This window comes from Plecotus auritus, assembly GCF_963455305.1.
Source record: "Plecotus auritus genome assembly, chromosome: 6".
In the NCBI taxonomy this organism is placed as follows: Eukaryota; Metazoa; Chordata; class Mammalia; order Chiroptera; family Vespertilionidae; genus Plecotus; species Plecotus auritus.
Genome location: NC_137773.1, coordinates 106,048,130 through 106,066,681, shown reverse-complemented (window position 1 = coordinate 106,066,681; position 18,552 = coordinate 106,048,130). Strand labels below are relative to the sequence as shown.

General features: G+C 42.1%; 1 protein-coding gene across 36 annotated transcripts in view; it reads right to left on the bottom strand.

Annotated features, from left to right (window-relative positions):
• The window catches only part of ZNF454 (zinc finger protein 454), an 81,651-nt gene that overhangs the window by 33,009 nt on the left and 30,090 nt on the right, over positions 1 to 18,552 (bottom strand). For 10 of the 36 annotated variants that reach the window (XM_080676284.1, XM_080676289.1, XM_080676276.1 and 7 more), the window contains 4 exons: positions 16,841 to 16,887; positions 13,495 to 13,597; positions 11,563 to 11,689; positions 11,085 to 11,174 (listed from right to left, as the gene is read on the bottom strand). In XM_080676284.1, coding sequence (XP_080532410.1) covers positions 11,085 to 11,174; positions 11,563 to 11,689; positions 13,495 to 13,527 — 250 coding nt within the window. In that variant the 5' untranslated portion in view covers positions 13,528 to 13,597; positions 16,841 to 16,887. Of the gene's footprint in view, positions 1 to 11,084; positions 11,175 to 11,562; positions 11,690 to 13,494; positions 13,598 to 13,909; positions 14,901 to 15,885; positions 15,930 to 16,840; positions 16,888 to 18,552 lie in introns of those variants that run through there. The other 26 variants (XM_080676286.1, XM_080676285.1, XM_080676257.1 and 23 more) reach the window with 15 other exon arrangements.

The window sequence follows — 18,552 nt, the reverse complement described above, 5'->3', positions numbered from 1 at the left end:
GAGTGTTGGCCTGCGGACTGAAAGGTCTCAGGTTCGATTCTGGTCAAGGGCATGTACCTTGGTTGCGGGCACATCCCCAATAGGAGGTGTGCAGGAGGCAGCTGATCAATGTTTCTCTCTCATCAATGTTTCTAACTCTCTATCCCTCTCCCTTCCTCTCTGTAAAAAATCAATAAAATATATTTTTTTAAAAAAGAAACAAAAAACTGAAGGAAATCAAACAATAATAGAAGAAAATGTCTCCTACCATAATTAAAGAACCAAAGGGTAGGCATTTTATTTTTTCAAGGGACAATAACATATTGTTTATTGATTTAAACTGGGAACAATTCAATAAATTCTGAGTGCATATTAGGTATAATGCTAATAAAAGTCCATAAAAATGGATTCGTTTAACAAAAGAATAGTGTCCAACAACACAGTGTGAATTAAAACATTCCTTTGAACATATGCCAAAGCAATTTCTTCACTGATACTGCTCCTAGGGCAATGGAAACTAAAGAGAAAATAAACAAATGGGACTACATCAAAATAAAAAGCTTTTGTACAGCAAAGGAAACCATCAACAAAACAACAAGAAAGCCCACTGCATGGGAGAACATATTTGCCAATATCATCACCGATAAGGGTTTAATCTCCAGCATTTATAGGGAACTCATACAACTTAACAAAAGGAAGATAAACAACCCAATCAAAAGATGGGCAATGGACCTAAATAGATACTTTTCGAAAGAAGACAGAAGGAAGGCCAAGAGACATATGAAAACCTGCTCAAAGTCACTAATCATCCGAGAGATGCAAATCAAAACAACAATGCGGTACCATCTCACGCCTGTCAGAATGGCTATTATCAACAAATCAACAAATGACAAGTGCTGGCGCGGATGCGGAGAAAAAGGAACCCTCATGCACTGGTGCAGCCACTGTGGAAGACAATATGGAGTTTCCTCAAAAAGTTAAAAATGGAACTCCTATTTGACCCAGTGATCCCACTTCTAGGAATATATCCCAAGAAACTAGAAACACGAATCAGAAAGGATATATGCACCCCTATGTTCATAGCAGCACAATTCACCATAGCTAAGATTTGGAAACAGCCTAAGTGCCCATCAGCAGAAGAGTGGATTAAAAAGCTGTGGTACATCTACACAATGGAATACTATGCTGCTATAAAAAAGAAGGAATTCTTACCATTTGCAGCAGCATGGATGGATCTGGATAGCATTATGTTAAGTGAAATAAGCCAGGCAATGAAAGAAAAATATCACATGATCTCACTCATTAATGGAAAATAATGAACAACATAAACTGATGAACAAAACAGATCCAGAGACAGAAACATCAATCAGAACATCATACCTAAGGGAAGGTAGGGGAGGGTGAGGGTAAGGGGGAGAGACCAACCAAAGGACTTGTATGCATGCATATAAGCCTAACCAATGGACACAGACAACAGGGGGCGGGTAAGGGCATGAATGGGGGGGTTGGGGGGGGGGGGTAATGGGGGAATAAGGACACATGTAATACCTTAATTAATAAAGAAATTTAAAAAAATAAATAAATAAAAATCAATGGGGAAAATTAATTAATTAAAAAAACATTTATTTGAGAATAAAAATATTTGCACTGTCTTTGAATTCTAAGTTCTCCTGTAACATCAAGTCTAATGCCAAACTATTTCCAACCAAATACCTAGAAATCTGACAGTGGTAAAGAATGAATAGAGACTTTAACCATACCATTACACACACACACACACACACACACACACACACACACAATTTACAGAAAAACCCATCAGCTAAAACATAAATGTGCTGTTCTTTTTTTTAAAAAAAGTATAAACTGTCAACATGAATCTGGAAGAATTGATGTATAAAATAATATCTAATAAGTTCACTTAAATTTTATTGAATATTTAGAGGCATTTTTAAAAATGTACTATTAAAACCTATAGGGATAAGTAAGTTCAACTTCTGGTCGTGGTAGATAACAAGTCACACAAAATGCAAAGGGTGGGCATTTTAGATGGAAAGGCCTCACCAAACACTCAACCAAAGGCTCATGGATGCCCAGTGAATAAAAACAGAACCACATCAGGGTATATCACTTGGAAACTTCAGAACACTGGTGTAAAGCAGGAACTCCGGCAAGGTTCTGAAGAAGAAGAAAAGTCACAACTGATGAAGATTTAGAATGATTTTGTATTTCGAAAGAGCAGACTGTGATCCAGAAAACAATGGAGCAATGTCTTCAAAATTCTGAAGGGAAAAGATTTCCAGTGCTGGATTCTATGTATTCAAACTACCCAAAGAGTGTCAGGGCAGAAAATAGACATTTAGAGACATGATAGGTTATAAAAAAAAAAAAAAAAAAAAAAAAAAACTTTCTTAGGAAGCTATTGATAGGTGTATGCCACCAAAGAAGGGAGCAAACTAAGCAGGAGGATGAGAGGGGACATGCAGCCAGGAGTGAGGGCCTTCACAGGAAGATGAGAGCTAGGCACCAGCCACTCTAGAATGGAGCAGGTCACACGTTCCAGGAGAAGCTTTTCCAGGAAAAGGAAGCTGTCACATTGTCTGATGAATCTGAAAATCTTGCTTGAGACAAGATTCAGACAACTGGAGAAGGTCTGAGATTAAATTAAATTAAATGGAGCTATGAACCAATGAATGCTGGGAATAAGATTGTCAAGCAAAAGTTGTCATAATTCACTACATGGGTCAGTTTTGTGAATAGTTCTTAAGGATGTAAACACTGATTACTATTCAGATCAAAAGGATTCTACAGCTCTACTGGGAACACAGGAATGAAAAGGCAGCAAGGTGACTAGTTGGGGCAGTGAGTTTCATCCTCACTTTTTATAGAAAGAATTCAATAAATAATGTCTAGCCCTAGTCGGTTTGGCTCAGTGGATAGAGCATTGGCCTATGGACTGAAGGGTCCCAGGTTCGATTCCAGTCAAGGGCACATGCCCAGGGTTGTGGACTAGATCCCCAATAGGGGGCATGGAGGAGGCAGCCAATCAATGATTCTCTCATCATTGATGTTTCTAGGTCTCTCTCCCTCTCCCTTCCTCTCTGAAATCAATAAAAATATATTTTTAAATAAATAAGTCTAAAACTGAAAAGTTAAGAGGCAGCAATACAAACATGTTACTTGGAGACATGAGAACAAATAGATCAAATAATCAACTAAAAGAAGAGAAAGTGGAAGAGAGGGGACAAGGGGCCACTGTTTTTCATAATAAACATTATAGTTTCATTAAACTAAATGTATGTACTCAATCCTGGCCAGGAAGCTCAGGTGGTTAGAGCATTGTCCTGATGCACCAAGATTGTGGATTCGATCCCCGGTCAGGGCACATACAAGAATCAACCAATGCATGCATAAATAAGTGGAACAACAAATCAATGTTTCTCTCTCTCTCTCTCTCTCTCTCTCTCTAAAAGCAAATAAATTTTAAATGAATGTATTACTTCAAGAAAATTTAAGTCTACAAATAAAAAATAACAGAATAAACTCCAAAATGTCAAAGGAAAGAAATAATGAAAAGCAAAAATTAATGAACTGGGAACCAAGATGGCAGGGTAGGTAAACACCAGTATCTCTGCCTCCCACAACCACATCAAAATTACAACTAAAATACAGAACAACCATCATTCAAACCGCCCGGAATCTGGCTGAATGGAAGTCCTACAACCAGAGAAGTAAAGAAGAAAGCATATTGAAACTAGTAGAAGGAGCGGAGACACGGATAGGGCTAGTATGACACCCACGTGTGGTGTGTTTTTTCAGTCGGGAGGGATATCTAGGCAGCAGAGGCCTCCCTTGAAAAACAAGAGGTCTTACTCTTGTTTTTCAAGGGAGGCCTCTTGATATCACCCCAGGGTTCCAGAACTGGGAAGAGAAGTCCCCATAACTTTGGGGATTGTGGTTAAGTGACACAGAGACTGATGGAGACCCAGCAGTTCCTCTTAAAGGGCTGATGTGGGAACTTACATGGTCCTGCTTCCTCTGAGCTCTGGTGCCAGGCAGCAGCTTTGGGGTATCCAGGGACATACTAGGACAGCCTTGGGCAAACTACGGCCCACGGGCCAGATCCGGCTGTTCTATCCGGTTCTCTTGCTCTCCCCTCCGCTCCTTTACTTTGAATTTATATTAGTTCACACAAACACTCCATCCATGCTTTTGTTCCGGCCCTCCGGTCCAGTTTAAGAACCCATTGTGGCCCTCGAGTCAAAAAGTTTGCCCACCCCTGTACTAGGAGGAACCAGATTGTCTGGCATCAGGGCAGAAACTCGAGGGCAGCTTTCTGCCAGACGGGGTGCTCACAAGGGTCATTGTTCCTGTGCTGGAACCTCCCCCATCCCAGAGCTGACTGGCAGCCATATCTGAGTTTTCATCAGCATGAACCACACTGTCTTGGTGATTCCCTGAGACTCTGCCCCATTCAATTTGCAGCCCAAACCAAGCTATTTGCCGCGGCTTTTCCATATGAATGCCCTGTCCCCACTCAGGCATCAGAATTTTCTAAAATCTCTCAAACAAGCAGCAGCTGGTGTCAGTGTGCCCAATACATATCAATAAGAGGCCCAAGACCTGGCACTAGCACCAGCCCATCTTGTTTCACAGCTGGGCGTCACCTGGGGACTTCCAAGCCCAATACAAATACCAGCCATCTGCAGATCTCTTTGTAGCTCCTGCTTGGTGGCCCCAGGCAGTGGCTGACTTTGCACCTCCCAGAAGGCTCCAAGCCAATGCACCTTGTGGACAGCTTCAGACCATACCAGATTACAACTCTACACATCCACAAGCAACACACTCAAGGACCAGACTCAGTGACCACCAAAGCCCCACTGAAGCAAGTCCTGCTCCATAGGGGTGTGTCCTGCATAGCAGCTCTTCCACTTTAGTTGCAGCTGGTCCTCTCAGCCAATTGGTCTGGAGATCAATTCCTCCTAGTGACACCAATAGCAATGAAGGCTCAATTACAACAAGACTGTGCACACAGCCCACACAGGGGCACAGCTAGAGTGCCTAGCTCAAGTGACTGGGGAGGCTGAGCCACTGGGTCCTACAGGACACCTACTACACAAGGCCACTCTACCAATTCCGGGAGACATAGCAGTTCTACCTAATATATAGAAACAAACACAGGGAAGCAGCCAAAATGGGGAGACAAAGAAACATGTCACAAATGAAAGAAATGTAAGTAAGCAAACTACTGGATATAGAGTTCAAAACAATGGTTATAAAGTTGCTCAAGGACCTTAATGAGCTTCAAGGGAGTTAATGAGAGCTTCAAGGGACTTAGTGAGATGAGAACCTTAGTGAGAATTTCAAAGACATGAAAAAAGGACCAATCAGAAATTAAGCCTACAATAACTGAAATACAGAATAATTTACTGGGATTCAATAGTAGAGTATAGGATTCTGAGAATCAAATCAACACCTTGGAATACGGAGAAGCAAAAAACACCCAATCAGAATAGCAAAAAGAAAAATGAATTAAAAAAATATGAAGATAGTGTAAGGAGCCTCTGGGACAACTTCAAGTGTACCAATATTCGCATTATGAGACTACCAGAAAGAGAAGAGAGAGAGCAAGATATTGAAAACCTATTTGAAGAAATCATGACAGAAAACTCCCCCCACCTGGTGAAAGAAATAGACTTACAAGTCCAGGAAGTACATAGAGTCCCAAACAAGAGGAACCCAAAAAGACTCACACCAAGACACATCATAATTCAAATGCCAAGAGTTAAAGATAAAGAGAGAATCTTAAAAGCGGCAAGAGAAAAGCAGTTAGTTACCTACAAGGGAGCGCCCATACAACTGTCAGCTCAACAGAAACTTTGCAGGCCAGAAGGGAGTGGCAAGAAATATTCAAGGTGATGAATAGCAAGGACCTACAACCAAGATTCCTCTACCCAGAAAAGTTATCATTTAGAATTCAAGGTCAGATAAAGAGCTTCACGGACAAGAAAAAGCTAAAGTATTCATCACCATCAAACCAGTATTACATGAAATGTTGAAGGGTATTCTTTAAGAAGAGGAAGAAAAAGAAAGAAAAAAAAAAGATTAAAAATATAAACAATAAAATGGCAATGAATACATATCTATCAACAATTAAATCTAAAAAAATAGAATCAGAGGCATAGAAACATGGAACAGACTGAAGAATCTCAGAGGAAAGGTGGGTGGAAGGAGTGGGAAGAGATTAACCAAAGATCTTATATGCATATATGTATTACCTATGGACACAGACAATAGGGTGGTGAAGGCCTGGAGCAGGGCTGGAACCAAGTGAAGGGGGTATTGGTATTGGGACATCTGTAATGCTCTCTACAATAAAGATTTAAATTTAAAAAACAAAAATTAATGAACTAGATCAATATAAAATAGAAAGGATTAGCTAAGGCAAACATTTATTCATTAAAAAGTCTACTGAAAAAGCAAACCTCAGACAAGACTTATACAGAAAAAAGACAAAAATAAATATTAGAAATTTATGCTTTCACTCGACAACTACATACTGGGACCTGGTGTCCTGGGGACACAAGATCAAACAAGACCAAATCCCTCCCTCACGGATCTGAGCACAGAAAGGATTATTTAAACAGGACACAAAAAAAGAAAAAGATCATAAAGATTGATCTGTTCTAGTTCATTAATTAAGAATTTCTGTTAGTAGCCCTGACCAGTTTGGCTCAGTGGATAGAGCGTCGGCCTGTGGACTGAAGGGTCCCGGGTTCGATTCCGGTCAAGGGCATGTACCTTGGTTGCGGGCACATCCCCAGTGGGGGGTGTGCAGGAGGCAGCTGATCGATGTTTCTCTCTCATTGATGTTTCTAGCTCTCTATTCCTCTTCCTTCCTATCTGTAAAAAATCAATAAAATATATTTTTTAAAAAAGAATTTCTGTTAGTAAATAAAAAGTTAAGTTATAGACTGAAATACATATTAACTAATAAAGTATTAGATTCCTGAATATATACAAAACTCCCAGAAATTAGTAAGAAAAAAATAATAGAAAATTTGGCAAATAACATAAATATGTAAGTTATAGGAAACAAATAGTCAACATATAAAAAGATATTCAACTTCACCAGCAAACAAGGAAATGCCATTTATTACCACAATGAGGTATGGAATGGAACTAGGAGAATTTTTTAAAAGTCTGAAAGTTCCAAATTTTGGCAAGAATGTAAAGTAACAGGAACTTACATCAACTATTAGTATAATATGGAACTCTGGGAAAATCTAGTACAGTTGAAGCAGCATATGCTCTTATACCCAGTATTTGTACTTGAACACAAGAAAACCCCAGGGAGTATGTGCAAGTATATTCAGGTCAGCCCTATTAAAAACAACAAAAAGTCTTGAAACAACCTCCAGGTCTATCAACAAGAGAAAGGATAAATTAAGGGATAGCCACTGAAGGAATATCAAAGTGCAATTTAAAAAGACCTAGAGCTACACATCACAATAAGGATTTAAAAATGGAAGTTGTGGAAAGGTATCTATAGTATAACATATATATATCAAGCTTACAGCAACAACATTGGTCAAAACTACGGATAAATGTGGTAAAACCATGAAGAGCAGCACAGAGTTGCTCGGGAAGAATTCAAGCTAGTGGCTCTCTAGTATGAAAGGAGGAAGGTATGAAGAGGGGGTGCACACTGGGCTTCACATATGCCTCTATGTTCTGTTTTCTTAAGCTGGACAGTGAGGTATGGGTGTTATTACTTAGTTCTTCGAAATGTTCAAAAAAATATTACATATCCTCTTTTGCACCTATTATATACAATATTCAAAATATATTTATTTTAAGGTAAACAAAGCAAATGATAATGTTAAGTGTAGAAATAAAATTACTTGCCAGAGCCTTGGCTGGTGTGGCTCAGTTGGTTGAGCATTGTCCTATGCACTGAAAGGTTGCCGGTTCAATTCCCAATCAGGGCACAAGCCCAGTTTTCAGGCTCAATCCTCAGTAGAAGGCATGCAGGAAGCAGCCCAATCAATATTTCACTCTCACATCAATGTTTCTCTCTCTCTCTCTCTCTCGCTCTCCCTCTCCCTTCCTTTCTCTCTAAAAATAAATATAAGTATATAAATTTTAAAATTACTTGTCAGAGAAATAAGAGCTGGCTCTCTAAAAAAATTCCCAACAAATTTAAGAGAAAAAATATGCAAGTAAAATTGGAAATTAGGAAGATAACATAGTATAAAAATGTTAAAATTACAGATACATACCATACATAGTTATAAATGAATACATTTTATAGCTCAAAAAAAGATTAATTTAAAGATAAAGGGTAAGATGTACAGTTGATATAACAAAAAGAAACTTAAACCAATTAATAAATAAGAAATGTAAAAAGTTATTAGTGAACTACTCAAATTAAGGGATCAATAAGTTTTCTTTAGGTTTACTGAGTAAACAATTTCTGTGTAACTAAAGCTATTTTGGAGAAGGGGGGAAATGACACAGTTTGTGGGTCAGATGAGTTTCATGCTGGCTTTACCCTAATCCTGACTTGCCATGTCATACTAACATTAAATCCATCCAAATTAATTAACCATGCTGAGATTCCGTTTTCTGTAAAATGGGGTTAATCATACTTGCCCCACAGGTTGTTATTATCTAACATAAATCCCCAGAAGTTACTCAGCAATGGTGCCCTGCCACAGGGACTCATTCAGCTTTCTCCTCCTTCTAACTCCAATAGCTCATGGCTCAGAGAAGAGAAAAATTAAGAAGGAAAGCTATCTATCAGAAGGACTTTTTCTTGTTCTGATTACAAATAAGTATCTATTCTAAACCAAGAATGGAAAAGGTCTAGACCCAGTCACTTAAAAATTAGAGATAAACCTATTACCATTGTTCTATATGATTTTTGAAGTCCTAGCTAGTTATTAAAAAATGAAAGCAAAATAAGAAAAAAAAAAACTAAAAATGAATCCAATGAATATTTTAAGAATAAGAGAGAGTGACCAGAAGGGAATAAATACATTTGGAAATGACTACCATTTCTTTATAGTAGCAATTTCCAGTTAAAACAGCAAAAGAGAAGGTGGTACTCTTCAAAAATAAAAATACAACCCTATGGGAAATGGGGGGGAAACAACTATAAATCTTTATTGGGAAATATAAAATAAGACTTCTTTCCAGGTCTGACTGGCTAACCACTAATTATCCTTCATGAGTAGGCTGAAAGTTTAGGGTGTCCAGGCAATGCACAAATAAGAGGTGCTGGATCCGAGGGCTGTGAAAAGCATCTGGGAAGAAATGAATCACAACCACCAGGTTTCGCACGTCATTCCCACACCTGACTATAGAGTCCCTTATCGGCATCCAAGTCCTTCTTCATGTTCATGTTCCCTACACACCAGTGCAATAAAGAGCTAGTGTTAGTGACCAGTAAATGGAACAGTGGTCAGCAAACTCATTAGTCAACAGAGCCAAATATCAACAGTACAATGATTGAAATTTCTTTTGAGAGCCAAATTTTTTAAACTTAAACTTCTTCTAACGCCACTTCTTCAAAATAGACTCGCCCAGGCCATGGTATTTTGCGGAAGAGCCACACTCAAGGGGCCAAAGAGCCGCATGTGGCTTGCGAGCCGCAGTTTGCCAGCCACAGAAATGGAAGAATGCATTCATGATACCGGAGTGGTAGGACAGTGAATGAATTTGTTTAATCCCCCCTTGTTTGTAAGAACACTGCCTGTTTAATACAGAATGAAATATTAAGATGCCTTAGGCCAAAACCGGTTTGGCTCAGTGGATAGAGCGTCAGCCTGCAGACTGAAAGGTCCCAGGTTCGATTCCAGTCAAGGGCATGTACCTTGGTTGCGGGCACATCCCCAGTAGGGGGTGTGCAGGAGGCAGCTGATCGATGTTTCTCTCTCATCGATGTTTCTAACTCTCTATCCCTCTCCCTTCCTCTCTGTAAAATATCAATAAAATATATTTAAAAAATAAATAAATAAATAAATAAATAAATAAATAAATAAATAATTTAAAAATGCCTTAGTTTGTTTGTAATAAAACACACAAATTCACAATGCTATTGGGGTAAAAAATGTTTTTGATAACTGTTTTGGAGTTCAAACATTTAAATTCCATAACAGATTGTGTCCTAGACATTCCAGGTATATAGTTATTTAATATAAGATATAAATTCCTGCCTACTTCACTGGACTACTGTGAAACATCAGTAAGGTTTTTAAATATATATATATATAAATACTTTATAGTCTGCAAGTGTGACAGTAAAAATGAAATGTTGTAATGTAGTATTGGATAAGGCAATTAGCTCTCTAGAACAGCGGTCGCCAACCTTTTGGACCTCACGGACCACCAGTTGGCGACCGCTGCTCTAGAACATTCAGGGGTAGGAGAGGCACCAAGCTACCAGATCCAATGGGCTCCTCAAGACAAGTAACAACCACTAAACTATCATGTTCTCTGTATCCCTAAGCAACAAGTCTATGCCACCCACCCAGATGCCAAGCATTTGGATGCTGGATGTGAGTGATACAGCAGAGCATAATTTAATAAGTGTGCTGCCGCAGAGGGTGGAAAGAAACTGAATGCTGGCTGAATACATGTACATGGACAAACAGGAAAGTGGTTGAAGAAATGTGCAATGTTTAGCTAGAAGAGTGGCCTCAGGATGAGCATGGTACTGTCCCATAACTATGAAGAAGCCGCCCTACTGTGTGTGACCCAGTGTGGCTCCTCCTCACTGGAGAAGTAGGAACAGAAAGTGAACTGTCAAGTGTTGAACAGGACAATGGAACCTAGTGGGGGAGCTGCTCAGATTACATGTGAGGTCTTTTCCAAACCAGAGATGATTAATCTGTGCCAGATAGGAAGAGAAGAAAAATCCCAGAGAGGAGGATTTAGGGAGGCACAAATTGCCGAAAGAAAAGAGTGACATATGCATGCAGAGACAAAGGTGACAATAAAGTATTGAAGTGAACAGAAGGGAGAAGATGCTCATTTCTAGGTCCACAAGCCTGTCACATTTGCTGAGTTTCTCTCCATGCCTCCCACACGCAGGGTCTTACCCAGACAGAAGCCTCGGGAGGCGTCTTCTGGTGTCCATTCTTCCCCTTTTCCAAGCTGGGCAAACAGATCTGGTTTGGGTCCTAAGAGCCCTGTTTTTAAGGGGGGAAAAAAATGGACCACATCTGTTCATGCTACAGAAAAAATCATTGCAAGGAAGAGATCTGGTCCTCAGATCTTCCTGGAAAAGATGATTGATGGGAAGGTCCAAGATAGAGATGAGTTCCCAGAGGACAAAAAGATGGCTCAGGTCTGATACACAACCTATGCCCATGTCCTTCTCTCTGCCAAAGGGAGGGAGGATTCAACCCCCACTCACTCTATGCTCCAAAAGAGTCCTGTGTCTGGGACACCAAGGTAGGCAGGTCACAGACTTAAAAATAACATCTTCAATCAGCCCATGCCAGCTATGTGCTACCAGTTTAAGGTCCCAAGAGATGTCCACATGTGAAGGTAAGCCTTCAGAGGCTCCCCACTTACCCAGTGAGACCAGGTGGCTGTAGTTCTCCAGCATCACATCCCTGTACAAGGCCCTCTGAGCAGGGCTCAGCTGTGCCCACTCATCCTGGGTGAAGAGCACGGCCACATCCCTGAAGGTCACTGATTCCTGTAACAACAAGCCCATCCCTGTTGACTGGCAGCTACCCCTTCACATGGCAAACAAACTAAGGCAGGGTGTAAACACAAGACAATTGCATAACATCAACAATGAATTTGAGAAAATGGTCATGGAAGAGAAATACCACAGTAAACAGGCACCATGGACCAGTTGCACAGAAAAGGTGGTGCGTCAGATGGGTCCTAAAGGACAAGTCAGAAACTGGGAGCTGTTCATCCCTTTCAAATATTTCTACCACAGATTCCTGCCCTAGACAGGCTTAAATGTGAAGGAGTTAGAACAATTTTACCAAACTCATTGGAACTTATACACTCAAATGAATGCTATCTCCCTCATAGTGCAGTCCATATCCTTATTCTCTAGAGGTTGGCTCTGCTCAAAGCCTTTTAGTAAATTATTGAAATTGAAAGCATAATCTTTTTTAAAATTAAAAAAAATTATGATTATAGTTGACATACAATATTACATAGTAATTAGACATTTATATAACTTATGAAGTGATTCCCCCCATAAGTCTAGTACTTACCTGGCACCATACGTAGTTATTACAATATTACTGACTATATTCCTTGTGCTGTATACTTTACATCCCTGTGACTATTCTGTAACTATCGATTTGTACTTCTTAATCTCTTCACCTTTTTCACCCAGCTCCCCAAACCCCTTCCATGGGACAACCATCAGTTTGTTCTTTGTTTCTATACGTCTGTTTCTGTTTTGTTTATTTTGTTCTTTAGATTCCACATGTAAGTAGAACCATATGGTATTTGTCTTTCTCTGACTGACTTATTTCACAGAGCATAATACCCTCTAGATCCATCCATGTTGTCACAAATGGTAAGATTTCACTATTTTTCATGGCTGAGTAATAGCCCATTCATATATGTACCACTTTTTAAAATTATTTCATTGGTATGCAATATTTCTCTGAGGTAAAAAGCCTGTACGTCATATTTTTTTAAAAACAGGGTCCAGTAAATCTCACCTCCTCAAGAAAGTGTTCCAATCTCTCAACTCCTGTCATAGGCACTGCCTTTATCACTTTAGATCCCTAATCTTACTTGCTAGTAGAAAGAGTGCAGGTTTCTATTTTGGACCAACCTGGATTCCAGTTCCAGTTGTCACTTTTGTGACCTTTAACAAGTTCTTTTTTTTTTTAATTCTCTAATTTTAGTACATAAAGTTGGATGTATGTGTGTGTGGTAAAACTTAATAATTATACCATTTGGATTCATAGCCTTATTTATTTTTTCACTACTTGAGCTTTATGGGATAAAAAAAGAAAATTAAATATTCTAACTACTATATTTTCTACATTAAGCCCTTTGTATATTTTCTGCCATTTTGCACTTTTTTTTAAAATATATTTTTATTGATTTCAGAGAGAAAGGGAGAGGGAGAAAGAGATAGAAACATCAATGATGAGAGAGAAGCACAGGTCGGCTGCCTCCTGCACACCCCCCAATGGGGATCGAGCTCACAACCTGGGCATGTGCCCTTGACCAGAATCGAACCCAGGACCCGTCAGTCCACAGGCTAACACTCTATCCACTGGGCCAAACCAGCTAGGGCCCTTTAACAAGTTCTTTAGCTTGGATGACACCCACTAAGATAAGCCTGACATGGTGGGAGAGGGAGAATGTAGTGACTGCATCAGTCCTCAGAATGAGACTGGATTGGGAGAAAAAGCTCTGGTCAGGGAAAAGAAACATGCCCACACTCTCCAAACCTCTACATTCAAATCTAAAGCAATTCCGAGTGTGGAAGAGTGCTCCACAACAACCCCCACTCACCTGGACCATGTTTGGCAGGTGCCTGACAGCCATTTCTTCTTCTCTAATGAGCTCTTTTAGGAAAAAGCAGAGTAGGACTCCTCAGGCAGAAACTTCTACACACCTGTTATGAGGAGAGGATTGCATCAGAAGAAAGCACACAGCAGTCCAGAGTGACGTTGTGAACATTCACATCATGGGAGTCCTCCAATACCGCCAGCCCTGAATTCTTAGTCATTTGCTCCCAATTCTCTCTCCTCCTGAAAGCATTTCTGCTGGTGCCCACAGTAATCACTCACCATTCTGCTACCCCCCCACACACACTTCCCCTAGCATCCCCCTTCCATATCGTAAATACATTGACTTCTCTTTGCAGAAAGCACCCTCCAGCCCCAGCTCTCACGCTTTCTACCCGCTCCCAGGCCTTTGCCCTTACGTTACTCTGAGAAGTCTCTCTATAGAAGCCTTTCCTCGCTGGACAGCTGCCTAATTCTGGGAGTGGAGTGAGGAAGTGCAGAAGGAGAGTCGACTTCTTTCTCCTCCAAAAGGAAGCAAAGAAGGGTAGATTCCCCACCCCCGCGCTTCACTACGGGGCTCTCAAGTCAAGCCCTTCTCTGACCACAGGCCTGTCCTCTTCCGGGGCCCAGTTTTGTCACCTGGCGTGAAAGGTAGATAAGCAGGTATTTGGGGGAAGAGGGGAAGGCAGGAAGAGGGAGAGGATTAGGAATCTTCACACAACCCTCCCGCCCTCGGCTCTGCTGCCCCCTCGGAGGGCTCCACATAAAGTGTCACAACCCCATCGGGAGCATCATCTACCTCCTGGGCATAAACGGGCTTCCCGGTGTCGGCTCTAAGATGCACCCCAGAAGCCCTGCCCGCGTCTTCCTGAGGGCACTCGCAGATTCGAGCCCGAAATCCAAGAACCCAAACCTGGTCGTCCCTTTTCTCTTTGGAATCAAACCTTAGCCATACATCCTGGGAAGTTTGCGGCATCACATCAGCGTCCTCCAGAACGGAGCATGACCCGGACCTACTGAGCTTTCATCTCCGTTCTTCTCCCCGGGCGCAACCACCCACGGCCACTCCCGCTCTCCCGACGAGGCTCTGACTACGGTGCCTGGTTACCCATGGGTGGCCGAGGAGACCCTGCCAGCGGCGAAAGATCTCCATCACCACATCGCCGCCGCAGAACAAAGAGCTGGAATCTGCAGCCGGGTCTGAACTGCGCTTGCGCATTTTCTGAGAACCGCAGGGACGAATCTCCACAAATTCCAAGGCTGCGCCGTTCTGCTCTCCAGGCCACTTCCCATCTGGCAAATCCACCGCCGCGCGCGGAAGGAAATTTTGCTCTTGTGAGCAGACAACCCCCTACTTCCTACCCACCCCTCACCCCCGCCAGGTCCAGAGACTTTCTACACTGAAACTACATTTCCCAGAGGCCTCAGCGGAGCGACGCCGGTCCAGTTTGCAGATAAATCACCGCGTGCTGGCAGTTGCGGCTTTGATTCCGCTCTGGTCAGACACGGATTTGGTCTCTGCCTTGAAACACGCCCAAGCTAGAGAGTAGCGAGAAGTTGGGATAAGGCAGGTCAGTCTGGTGGAGCGGCGCCGCGTCCGCTGAGAAGTGCGGCTCAGGAAAGGTACCGGAGGAGGGAGCAGGACACAACAAGCCGAAAGGCGTGTGCCAGACCAAAGACAGCGCCAAGGACGTGAAGGCAATGAGACTGTGCATCCGCCCGGGGACGCAACCGACACTGGCCGTGTGGCCGGCTGTCGGGCCTGGAGTGGTTCCGCGAGAAACGGGATGCGGAGGCGGGAGGACCAGGGCAGAAGGATGGCAGATGAGTGAGGAGGCTGCCGCGAAGGTTCGGGACCTGGGCGGTGGCTTCGGGCACGGTGCCTGGGAAGCGTAAAGCAGGTGGAATAAATCGCTCTTGGCGATTTATCAGGATTTTCAGGAAGATGAGAGGGTTTCAATTTTGTAGGTGGTGAAAAATTCAAGTATGTGACCTGAGGTTTGTCAGGGAACTAACCCGTTGGCTACCTCTTAGGAAGCAGTGTCAGTGACTTTTATGTGACACTACAGCATTGTTTGGGGTTTTATTGAAGGTTTCTGTAGATACCTACTTGGAGCACTAATGTGTGAGGCATTGTTCTAGGGCTGAAAACCCTGCACTTATTCAGGTGTAATTCTCTTGGGGGAGGAAGTCAATAAAACAAAACCTCAGATACTGATGACAGTGAAGCTGGGTTAAGTTTCAGAGTGTGACAAAGGTTCAGGATTATTTTGGGAAGTTCTCTGAGAAAGTATCAAGCAGACACTGGACTACAGTGAGGGAGGAAATCATGTGACTATCTGGGGGGAAACCCTCTAAGTAGGAGGAAACAGGAATGCTGTCCAGAGAAGGGTACCTGGTGAGTTTGAGGCTTAGAAGTCCAATATGACTGGAGAGAGCCTGGTGAACAAGGGAGAGAGGGAGATGAATTCACAGGGTCACTAGAACCCTTGAAGACCATTGCAGGACTTAATCTGTGTGTGATAGGAAACCATTACAGATGTTTGAGCAAAATAGTGACATGGCTGACCATACTTGGACAGAATCACTGGTCAGTTGTGTGGAGAACACGCTATGGTGGGGCTAGAAGGAATACAGGGAAACCAGTTAGTAGGCTATTACAGCAGGCTGGAGGCAGGACTGACTCCCAGTTTTATAATTTTTTTTTACAAGGTATGTTTTGAGAGCATAGTCATCCTATATAATAAAAGCCCAATATGCTAATTGTCTGGTAATCTGGTTAGCCATTCAACCAATCAAAGCGTAATATGCTAATGATATGCTAAGGCTGCTCAATGACATGCACTGACCACCAGGGGGCAGATGTTCCGACCAGTAGGTTAGCTTGCTGATGGGATCTGAGCAAGACGGGCCCGACACACCTTGGAGCCCTCCCGTAGTCCCTCCCTGGCTGGCTAACTCCCGCATGCCTCCCTGACCCGAACGTGCACTGGTAGGGCCCCTCGGCCTGGCCTGCACCCTCTCACAATCCAGGACCCCTTGGGGGGATGTTGGCAAGCTGGTTTCAGCCTGATCACACAGGCCAGGCCAAAGGACCCCACTGGTGCATGAATTCAGGCACTGGGCCTCTAGTTCTAAGATAATTAAGGTTTCTGGACGCCATGCTATGGAGTTTGGATATTATTGTTATTGGATATTTGGATATTACATGAGGGTGATAACATTTGTTGGGTACTAACTACACATTGGACACTTTTATAAGCACTTTACATTAGTTACCTAATGCAATCTAAAGCTGTGAGGTTTGCACTATTAACAAATGAAAAAAGGGAGGCACCAAGGTTAAGTACCTTGCACAAGGTCTCATGTCTAATGCATGGAACCAGGAGTCCTGCACCTGTTGATAGAGAAAAGGTACAAAGTCCTCATTACTTGTTGCCCAAGATGGCTGAGAACGGACATACAGTCTAAGACTTCCAAAACTCCTGAAAAAGTAGTGAAACCTCCATTTATCTGGGTCATGTGTCCTGGCCCTCCCTCCATGCGTTAATATTTTATTGATTTTGAGTTACTGCATCCATCTTAGGCTTCAATAACTTCATTCTTCCTCTTCCCCTTATCCTGTGCCTTCCTTTTGAGTCTTTATCGTGCTGCTGTCTTTATCACTTTCTTCTATTTTCTACCCATTTCTTCACTGTCTTTCCTCCCATCTACTTATATTCTTTTTTTAAATATATTTTTATTAATTTTTTACAGAGAGGAAGGGAGAGGGATACAGAGTTAGAAACATCAATGAGAAACATCAATTCAGCTGCCTCCTGCACACTCCCTACTGGGGATGTGCCCGCAACCAAGGTACAAGCCCTTGACCGGAATTGAACCTGGGACCCTTCAGTCTGCAGGCTGACACTCTATCCACTGAGCCAAACCAGTTAGGGCTCTCCTTGTATTCTTGAGATGAAATGAGGTGTAAGAAAAACATGTGAAGGGAAAGGAGGAAACTGGGTGAAATGGAGAGAAATTTAAAATCTGTTTCTGAGGATACAGTTTAATTCAGTGTTCCATTCCTCCTTTGTCTTTGATGTTCGGACTCCATGAATTAAAACTGCCCAAAGTCCAAACACTGAGAATCCTCAGGGAACCTCTTCCATTGTCACCCACAAACATCTGCACCCATCACTGATTACCACCTCTTCCAGAGGAAAGTGTCCTTCTTCCCAGTGAAGATGATTCCTATATACTTTACCTGTGCTCCAAATCTTATTTTCCCACTTTGAGCTGCACATCCCCTCCTTTCTGCACCTTTAGAGTCTCCACATCTCTTTTATTATTTTTAAAAATATGAGATTGATTTCAGAGAGGACAGGAGAGGAAGAGAAAGATAGAAACATCAATGATGACAGAGAATCATTGATCGGCTGCCACCTGCACACCCCCTACTGGGGATTGAGCCTGCAACCCAGGAAATGCCCCAATCGGGAAATAAATCCTGACCTTCTAGTTCATAGGTCGATGCTCAACCACTGAGCCACACCAGCTGGACTCTACACCTCTTTTAGATGATAAACATGCTTAATTCTTCTACCTTAAGTCATGCAAACACATTCTCAGCAGATAGTTGGCTAAGTCAACACCTTATCAAACCATCTTTTCTTTGCCTACCCACTATAGAGGATCCAAGAGCAAATGCTTTTTTTCTCAGTCTTCTTTGCTACTAGTCTCCATGTAACACAGCTGTGGTCAAGAAGATGTAAGCAGTAGTCTACTGAGGGGCGTCTGGAGAAACCTTTTCTGATAAAAGGCAGCAATGTTGCTAGTGCTACCCACTCCAATTCTTCTTGCATTGAATGCAGATATTTTACCTGACGTTGTGGCAGCCATGTGCCCATGATGGAAAAGCCATGAAACTCAAGGCATTGAATTATTTTGTCTCTGAACAATCCCACTGACCTCCAGATTTATTATATGAGGAAATAAATCCCTACTTGCTCATAAGCCATTATTAACTGGGCTTTCTATTGATGTAGCCAAAAGCTCTTCTGATAGAGGTTCTTTCAACCCC